We start from the raw sequence: 9,824 nt of genomic DNA on the forward strand, positions 1-9,824 counted from the left end.
GTTGAAGATAGGGGAAGTGCGAAGAATGAGAAAGAGGACAAGAAGGGATGAGCAAAAACGAAGGCTGCAGATAGAAGCTCAGTTCAGAAGGGGGGATGACAACAGGTCAGGTTTAATCTGTGCATGGTAGCAGTGATTAGCACTGTTGCTTCACAGAGCCAGGGACCCGGATTCAATTCCCCATGCCTGTATGCGTTTCCTCCAAGTGCTCCAGTTTCCAAAAAGTTCCAAAGGAGGTGCTGGTTAGGTGAACTAGACATTCTGAATTCTCCCTCAGTGTACCCGAATAGACACTGTAGTGTGGCAACTAGGGACTTTTCACAGCAACTTCATTGCAGTGTTAACGTAAGCCTACTTGTGACACTAATAATAATGAGACATTGCAATGAGAGAATGTATTTTGATTGGTCTTAATTAAGTCAGGTGACTGGAACTAGTTACGCTATATTTAATTTACTGCCCGTAATGTACTCATGCTGTGAAGTGACTTGCTGCAATTCAAAGAGGATTCCCGGGTTTATCAGACTAAGCGCTTCAATAAAAACTAAAGGTCAATTCAAACCACACCCTGGAGAGAAGTTTAGCATGGCAACGGTGGAAATCAGCCAATTGGCTGGCGTTTGTATTCAGCAGCAGGCAAGTCAAAGCAAACTTCCCAAGACATTTATACTGAAAAGCTACTGCAATACTGGGACAGCTGACTCATTCTGCTCTTTGCTGAAGATCCCGTGAAGATAAATCCAACAGATACACTTCCTCGCTACTCATGGATTAAAACCTGTGTGACTAGTTAGTGGATGTGATGAACACCTTGGTTATCTGACGAGAGAGAGGACTCAGACAAGGAGGCAATGGCCATTTATCACCTCGATTCTGTTCCACCAATCAATGGGATCGTAGCTGAGTGGCGGCCTAACTCCATTTATCCACTTTTGTCCAACATTTGGTGAATCTAATTATTCTCGGACAGGTTGAAATTAACCCCTAAAGGAATCATTTCTCATAGTTCCCCAGACATGGTGGACTTGCTAGATGCCATGAAACACATATCTCTCCATGTAATTTAACCTGTGGGAGTCCAGGTAACAATTTGGTAAATGTATTTGGCACCAAGGCCAATATGTTCTTCGCATAGTACTGTTCACAGTACTCCAGTTGTGCTCTAGAAGCATGACTTGAATTATCTATATTTCTGGAATTCTAAATATCTTCACTGTTTCTCGCTTTTCATCATTTGGAAAGGATTCCATCCGATCCTTTTTAGGTCTAAAGTTGAGGACCTCACAGAATCTATCCCTCAGTAAATACGCTGCCCAGGCAGGCAGGCAGATCCCACAGGCACTGCCCCCCCCCCCCCAACTGTTCTCCTCACCCCCCTTACTGCCATCCTCACCCCCCCACTGTCCTCCTCACTCACACACCCCCTCTGTACTCACCCCCACCCACCTCCTCTTACACCACCCCCTCACTATCCTCCTCACCCCCACAATCCCCCTCATTGCCATCCTCCCCCCACCCCACTCCTTACCCTCTCACTGTCCTCACCCTCCCCCTCACTCCCACACACCCTCACCTTGTATGAAGCGGCGCACTGGACCCCGGTGAACCTGCGGACACAGCGGCCGACCTCCAGGTCCTCATGGGTGGTGTAAATCTCCTGCAGACACTCCCGATGTGACCCCCCCTTACTGTCCTCCCCACCCCCGCCTCACTGTCGTCCTCCTCATCCCACCTCAGTCCCTCCCCCCCCCCCCCCCCCCCCCCCCCCCCCTCCCTCACTGTCCTCCTCACCAGCATGCAGGAAGGTGGTTTGAAGTGTGTCCACTTCAACGCCAGGAGCATCCGGAATAAGGTGGTGAACTTGCAGCATGGGTTGATACCTGGGATCTCGTTGTTGTGGCCATTTCGGAGACATGGATAGAGCAGGGACAGGAATGGTTGTTGCAGGTTCCGGGGTTTAGATGTTTCAGTAAGCTCAGCGAAAGTGGTAAAAGAGGGGGAGGTGTGGCATTGTTAGTTAAGGACAGTATTATGGTGGCAGAAAGGACGTTTGATGAGGATTCGTCTACTGAGGTAGTATGGGCTGAGGCGAGAAACAGGAAAGGAGAGGTCACCCTGTTGGGAGTTTTCTATAGGCCTCCGAAAAGTTCCAGAGATGTAGAGGAAAGGATTGCAAAGATGATTCTGGATAGGAGCGAACGTAACAGGGTATTTGATTTGGGGGACTTTAACTTTCCAAATATTGACTGGAAACGCTATAGTTCGAGCACTTTAGATGGGTCAGTTTTTGTCCAATGTTTGCAGGAGGGTTTCCTGACACAGTATGTAGATAGGCCAACAAGAGGCGAGGCCACATTAGATTTGGTACTGGGCAATGAACCAGGCCAGATGTTAGATTTGGAGGTAGGTGAGCAATTTGGTGATAGTGACCACAATTCAGTTACGTTTACTTTAGCGATGGAAAGGGATAAGTATATACCGCAGGGCAAGAGTTATAGCTGGGGGAAAGGCAATTATGATGCGATTAGGCAAGACTTTGGATGCATAGGATGGGGAAGGAAACTGCAGGGGATGGGCACAATTGAAATGTGGAGCTTGTTCAAGGAACAGCTACTGCGTGTCCTTGATAAGTATGTACCGTCAGGCAGGCAGGAAGTGGTCGAGCGAGGGAACCGTGGTTTACTAAAGTAGTTGAATCACTTGTCAAGAGGAAGAAGGAGGCTTATGTAAAGATGAGACGTGAAGGTTCAGTTAGGGCGCTCAAGAGTTACAAGTCAGCCAGGAAGGACCTAAAGAGAGAGCTAAGAAGAGCCAGGAGGGGACATGAGAAGTCCTTGGCAGATAGGATCAAGGAAAACCCTAAAGCTTTCTCTAGGTATGTCAGGAATAAAAGAATGACTAGGGTAAGAGTAGGGCCAGTCGAGGACAGTAGTGGGAAGTTGTGCGTCGTTCCGAGGAGATAGGAGAGGCGCTAAATTAATATTTTCTAGCAGTATTCACACAGGAAAAATGTTGTTGAGGAGAATACGGAGATACAGGCTACTAGACTAGACGGGATTGAGGTTTATAAGGAGGTGTTAGCAATTCTGGAAAGTGTGAAAATAGAGAAGTCCCCTGGGCCGGATGGGATTTATCCTAGGATTCTCTGGGAAGCTAGGGAGGAGATTGCTGAGCCTTTAGCTTTGATCTGTATGTCGTCATTGTCTATAGGAATAGGCCAGAAGACTGGAGGATAGCAAATGTTGTCCCCTTGTTCAAGAAGGGGAGTAGACAGCCTTACTTCTGTTGTGGGCAAAGTCTTGTAAAGGATTATAAGAGATAGGATTTATAGTCATCTAGAAATGAATAATTTGATTAGGGATAGTCAACACGGTTTTGTGAAGGCTAGGTCGTGCCTCACAAACTTTATTGAGTTCTTTGAGAAGGTGACCAAACAGGTGGACGCGGGTAAAGCAGTTGATGTGGTGTATATGGATTTCAGTAAAGCGTTTGATGAGGTTCCCCATGGTAGGCTATTGCAGAAAATACGGAGGCATGGGATTGAGGGTGATTTAGAGGTTTGGATCAGAAATTGGCTAGCTGGAAGACAGAGGGTGGTGGTTGATGGGAAATGTTGAGCCTGGAGTTCAGTTACTAGTGGTGTACCACAAGGATCTGTTTTGGGGCCACTGCTATTTAGAATTTAGAACAGTACAGCACAGAACAGGCCCTTCAGCCCTCGATGTTGTGCCGAGCAATGATCACCCTACTCAAACTCACGTATCCACCCTATACCCGTAACCCAACAACCCCCCCTTAACCTTACTTTTTTTAGGACACTACGGGCAATTTAGCATGGCCAATCCACCTAACCCCGCACATCTTTGGACTGTGGGAGGAAACCGGAGCACCCGGAGGAAACCCACGCACACACGGGGAGGACGTGCAGACTCCACACAGACAGTGACCCAGCCGGGAATCGAACCTGGGACCCTGGAGCTGTGAAGCATTGATGCTAACCACTATGCTACCATGCTGCCCCATTTGTTATTTTTATAAATGACCTGGAGGGCGTAGAAGGATGGGTGAGTAAATTTGCGGATGACACTAAAGTCGGTGGAGTTGTGGACAGTGCGGAAGGATGTTGCAGGTTACAGAGGGACATAGATAAGCTGCAGAGCTGGGCTGAGAAGGGGCAAATGCACTTTAACGCAGAAAAGTGTGAGGTGATTCATTTTGGAAGGAGTAACAGGAATACAGAGTACTGGGCTAATGGTAAGATTCTTGGTAGTGATCTCGGTTTCCATGTACATAGATTCCTGAAAGTTGCCACCCAGGTTGATAGGGTTGTTAAGAAGACGTACAGTATGCTAGTTTATATTGGTAGAGGGATTGGGTTTCGGAGCCATGAGGTCATGTTGCAGCTGTACTAAACTCTGGTGTGGCCGCGTTTGGAGTATTGTGTGCAGTTCTGGTCGCTGCATTATAGAAAGGATGTGAAGCATTGGAAAGAGTGCAGAGGAGATTTACCAGGATGTTGCCTGGTATGAAGGGAAGATCTTATGAGGAAAGGCTGAGGGACCTGAGACTGTTTTCGTTAGAGAGAAGGTTAAGAGGTGACTTAATTGAGGCATACAAAATGATCAGAGGATTAGATAGGGTGGACAGTGAGAGCTTTTTTTCTCGGATGGCGATGGCTAGCACGAGGGGACATAGCTTTAAATTGAGGGGAGATGTAGGACAGATGTCAGAGGTAGGTTCTTTACTCAGAGAGTAGCAAGTTTAAATTGAGGGGAGATAGATATCGGACAGATGTCAGAGGTAGGTTCTTTACTCAGAGAGTAGTATGGGCGTGGAATGCCCTGCCTGCAACAGTAGTGGACTCGACAACATTAAAGGCATTTAAATGGTCATTGGATAAACATGGATGATAACGGAATAGCGTAGATGGGCTTTACCAGGTTGGCGCAACATCGAGGGCCGAAGGGTCTGTACTGCGCTGTAATGTTATATTGTTCAACCCCCTCACTGTCCTCCTCACCCACTCCTACGCCCCCCTCACTGTCCTCCTCACCCCCCTCCTGTCCTCCACACCACCCCCTCACCTCGTATGACCAGGCGCACTGGACCCCGGTGAACCTGCGGACACAGCGGCCGACCTCCAGGTCCTCATGGGTGGTGTACATCTCCCGCAGACACTGTCCGATGTGGGGCAGCAGCCGGCGGAGCAGCTCCCGGCTCAGGATGACCCCCGGGCCGCCCATGCAGAAGTTGTCCCCGGGCTCGAGCGCCAGTTTGCCCATTTCGGCGGGGGTGCCCAGGCCGGTCTGGCCCAGGTACAGCGGCTGGCTGCTGTTGAGGCCTCGGAGGAAGCGCTCGAGTCTCTCCCCGCGGATGTAGGTGTCGTCGTCGGCGCGCACGAACCACTCGAAGCGGTGCAGGTGGCGCTCGGCCATGTACTTGAGCATCAGGAAGGATTTCTTCTGCGGCGGGTAGGAGTCATCCACCCCGGGCAGGGCGACCAGCGGGAGCGGGAGGCTCAGGTCGGAGCCCTCGCTGGAGAAGAACTCCACCCGGCCGGGGATGTGGCGGGCCCAGGTCCGCTGGGCGGCCAGCGCCCGGTTCCTCAGGTACTTCTTCGCGCTCATCACCCCCACGTAGAGGAAGCGCGACTGCGAGGCCTCGGCCTGCCCCTGGCCATCCCCCGCTGCCCGCCGGCGGCACACGCCGCCTCCTCTCCGCGGCAGCAGCCGGGAGGCCAGAGCAAAGCCCAGCGCCAGGCCCAGCAGGAGGCCGAGCCAGGAGCGCCGGCAGCGGCCCGCCATCCCGCTTCAGTCAGCGGGAATGCTGCTCCAGCGCTGCGAGCGCGCCATGTCCTCCGCTCCCGCCCACCGGCCCGACCCGCCGGCTCTCCGCTCCCGCCCGCCCCGCCCCGCAGAAGCTTTAATACCGTGCCCTCCGTCCGTAGCGCGCTCTTCATTGGCCGACGCACTCAGGCCCCGCCTCTTAAAGGGCCAGCCTCTCGCTGGAGTGATGTAGCGCCTTTCACCATCTCAGGAGTTTATGTTGTCCCATAATAAATAGCAGCCAATTTGCAATTCTGAGCACATAAGCTGTCTGGTGTGAGGAATAATTATTCCTCAGGATACCAGGAACACGATGGCACAAGGGTTAGCACTACTGCCTCACCCCCTAGATAAAAGCAAATTAATGTGGATGCTGGAATCTGAAGCGAAAGAGAAAATGCTGGAAAATCTCAGCAAGTCTGGCAGCATCTGAGAAAAGAGCTAACGTTTCAAGTCCGATGACTCTTTGTCAAAGCGAGGTACCTGGCTTTGATTCCAACCTCGGGTGACTGTGGAGTTTGCACGTTCTCCGTGTGTCTGGGGGGGCTTCCTCTGCGTGCTCTGGCTTCCGCCCATAGTCCAAAGATGTACACGTTAGGTGGATTGGCTATGCTAAATCGCCCCCGAGCGTCCAAAGATATACATGTTAGGTGGAATGGCTATAACGAATTGTCCCTTCCTGTCTCAAGATGTCCAGCTGATTGGGATGTGAAGAGTTAGAGGATTACTTTGGAATGCAATTTTTATTCAACTTCACTTTTAATGGTGCACACCATCTATTGCAGATGCATTGCAGCGATTGACCAACTTTCCTTCAGCAAACCCACAACCTCTACCATCTATAAGGACAAGGGCAACAGAAATTTAGAACACCCACACATGAAAGTTCCCCTCCGACCTTCTCACCATCCTGACTTGGAGCTGTACCACTATTCTCTCGTTCCCGGTTGCAGGATCAAAATCCTGAAACTCCCTCCCTAACAGTCCTACTGCAGCAGTTCAAGAACTTGGCTCACCACCACCACCTTCTAAAGGGAAATTAGGAATGGGCAATATATACGGGCCTAGTTAGTGATGCTCACATCCATGCATAAATAAAAGGAACAGCCCTTTGACTGCTTTCACTTGAATTCTGAAAGTTTGATAAATGTTAACTAATGTTGGTGACTGACCATCTTATTTTATGGATGTCTCAATTTCATCTGAACTGACATGGTGCCCTTGTTTTAATTTCACTCTGAAACTTCACTGTTGTACTTTTGGCTCAGAAATTGTTATTTTTATTCTGAAAGGAAACAAATTCTTTGGGAACTCAAAATTATTTTGAGCTACATTTAAAAGCCAAGGTCTGAATCAATGAATGATTCAATCAGTCCACTGACAGGTCACCAAAACCATTATTTTTAAATCCCAAGTGCCCGAGATAGGAAAACTGGCTTAAATGCAGGAACAAACTAACAAACTGTTTACTGGTGAGTGGGTCAGAAATCCCAGGAAAATCCAAAATGGGGCAATCAATAGTGCAAATCACTTCATAATGATGTTCCTTTTATGCTGTTTAATTCTCTGAAACTATCCTTACGGTATGACAACAATACAAGTCCCTGGAAACAGAGCCTGGTCATGGGTGCATGCAATTCTGTCTAACAGCATCAGATTTTTGTTAAAATAAACATGGAGCCAAAGTTCTGAATCACATTCTATTCCTCATGACTCCTGTTAAACAACCTTGATTTTTCTTTTATAATGTGTCGCCCCTTCAAGTTTCCCCATTTTAATTACGATCACATCCAAACGAAGGTTACAAATTGTCATGTATAACTTTTTTTCAGTGTAATTTTTATCTTATTAAAACAAGCTGTAATCTATAATTTTCTTGTGAACAGCACATTCATTTGAAATACTTGCCCCACCGCCTCTGTCAGCTGTTTTGCAATGGGGGTTGGTGTGGTTTGTAGCTGTTCTGCGTGGCAGTGAATACAGTTTTGTCATGTATTTACTGCTGGATGTATAAAAATAGCGATCCTTTCAATTAGTTCTGGCTCCTCTTTAAACATGGTGGCAGGCCTCAAACTGCAATGTAAACTCCAAGGAGCACTCAATCATGCATTTAAAAAGAGCCAATACTAGCAAAGCAGCTTGACTCAATGTTCAATTTTGGCCATGGGGGAATCAGACAACGTTGACATATTATGGAACCATTCAACCCATCATCTCTCCGCTGGTGCAACCCAAAACCATTCCCACTGTTGTTCTCTCGATTCACAGCTCTACATGCAGATCTAATTCAAATGCTTATCCAATTTTTCCTTAAAAGATGTGACGATTTATCACAGCCACTCCCATGACGAAGAATTCAAAGCTCAGAAACTCCACATAAAAACATTTCTTCTAACTTCTCTCCTCACTCATTCCCTGACAATTTAAAATTGGTGTTCACTCATCACTGCTTCACTAAAGGAAATCGGCTCGAGTTCAAGAGATCGAGAGATGATCTAGTGATGATGTTTAAAATGATGAAGGAAATCCACTGTGTAAATAGAGAAACTGTTCCTGGTGGTGGGGAATCCATCAGGGAAACACCATGTTAAACTTAAGTTTTGCCATTAGGAATTAAATTAGGAAAACACATTTTCACACAAAGGGCTATGGAAATCTGGAACTATCTCCCCAAATTACTTTGTGATGCTGGGGTTGAATTTGAAGATTCTGGACTGACAGTTTCTTGTTGATTAAGGTTATAAGATAAGAGAGCTAAGCTGGGTAAAATGGTGCTAAGATATTGATCAGTCACCAAACAAAACTTTCTAAATTGACCTGACCATTGACTGCACATTCCTTGTGCACCATATGTGAAAAATTCTTGACGCAGCACTCCAGAGGAAACCTGACCATGGAAGTAAAACTAAGTCATGATCTATTTTAATTGAAATGGGCGTAACGGTGGCTAGCACTGCTGCCTCAGCTCCAGGGACCCGGGTTCAATTCCAGACTCAGGTGACTGTGAAGTTTGCAATTTTTTCCCCTCCCCCGGTCTGCGTGGGTTTCCACCGGGTGCTCCGGTTTCCTCCCACAGTCCAAAAATGTGCTGGTTAGGTGGATTGGCCAAAAGATTAGGTGGGGTTACTGGGTTACAGGGATAGTGTGGAGTCGTGGTCTTAACTAGGGTGCTCTTTCCAAGGGCTAGTGCAGACCTGGTGAGCCGAATGGCCTCCTTCTGCACTGTAGGGATTCTATGACGAAAGGTGACCGGTTCAATGAAGCTTTCCAGTAACTGATGTTAACTGACTTTCCTTCGATAGTCCCCTGTAGTAAAGCAGTCAAATAAAGCAGTTTCTAACAATCTTCACTCCTCCAGGGATTGCCAGTTTAGCAGCAAAAAGAAGCATTCTCTCATTATATATCCTCTTAAATTATTATTGTTAAAACCCTGTCAATTTGAAAATGTTTGGGGAAGGAGATATGCAAATTACCTCATTCCCAAAATGGTGAGATTTAAGTAAGAAGTGTTTCGAAGGCCTGTCAGGCCATGCAAAGCACATGGTATGAACAAGAGAAGAAATCATCCCAAATTAAATATACTACACTAGAACAATGTGATGTGACAAATAGAACATTTGCTTACTGTAGGCGCAAGCTGTACATTGTAAAATGTTTCCAAATTTCTATCTGCAATCTGAGTAAATGCAATCTTCCCTGGGCAAAACAGATCAAAATCAAATAAAGCTTAATAGTGCTACATGAATCTTATCCGTCCAGCAGCAACTTCATGGAAGGTGCTCTTACTAACATCCCTCCTGATCCTGCACGTTAAGCAGAAATCTATCATACAATGGTAATGTACCTTTGTAACCTGTAGGGGCTTGACCCTGTCTGAAACAGTGGGGAAACAGTAGGATGGATGATTAGAGTGACTGTTTTCAACCAGCCAGACAAAGCTCAAAGCACCACAAACTCTCTCACGCACACACGCTGCACTCTTAAACCGGAAAACATTCT

General features: G+C 47.4%; 1 protein-coding gene across 1 annotated transcript in view; it reads right to left on the reverse strand.

Annotated features, from left to right (window-relative positions):
- The window catches only part of chsy1 (chondroitin sulfate synthase 1), a 28,495-nt gene extending 22,614 nt beyond the window's left edge, over positions 1 to 5,881 (reverse strand). The window contains exon 1 of the mRNA XM_038813625.1: positions 5,085 to 5,881. Within this exon, the coding sequence (XP_038669553.1) occupies positions 5,085 to 5,804 (720 nt within the window). The 5' untranslated portion in view covers positions 5,805 to 5,881. The remainder of the gene's footprint in view (positions 1 to 5,084) is intronic.
- Positions 5,882 to 9,824: the final 3,943 nt, after the last annotated feature.

The sequence above is a fragment of the Scyliorhinus canicula genome, chromosome 12 (genome assembly GCF_902713615.1).
Source record: "Scyliorhinus canicula chromosome 12, sScyCan1.1, whole genome shotgun sequence".
NCBI classification, from domain to species: Eukaryota; Metazoa; Chordata; class Chondrichthyes; order Carcharhiniformes; family Scyliorhinidae; genus Scyliorhinus; species Scyliorhinus canicula.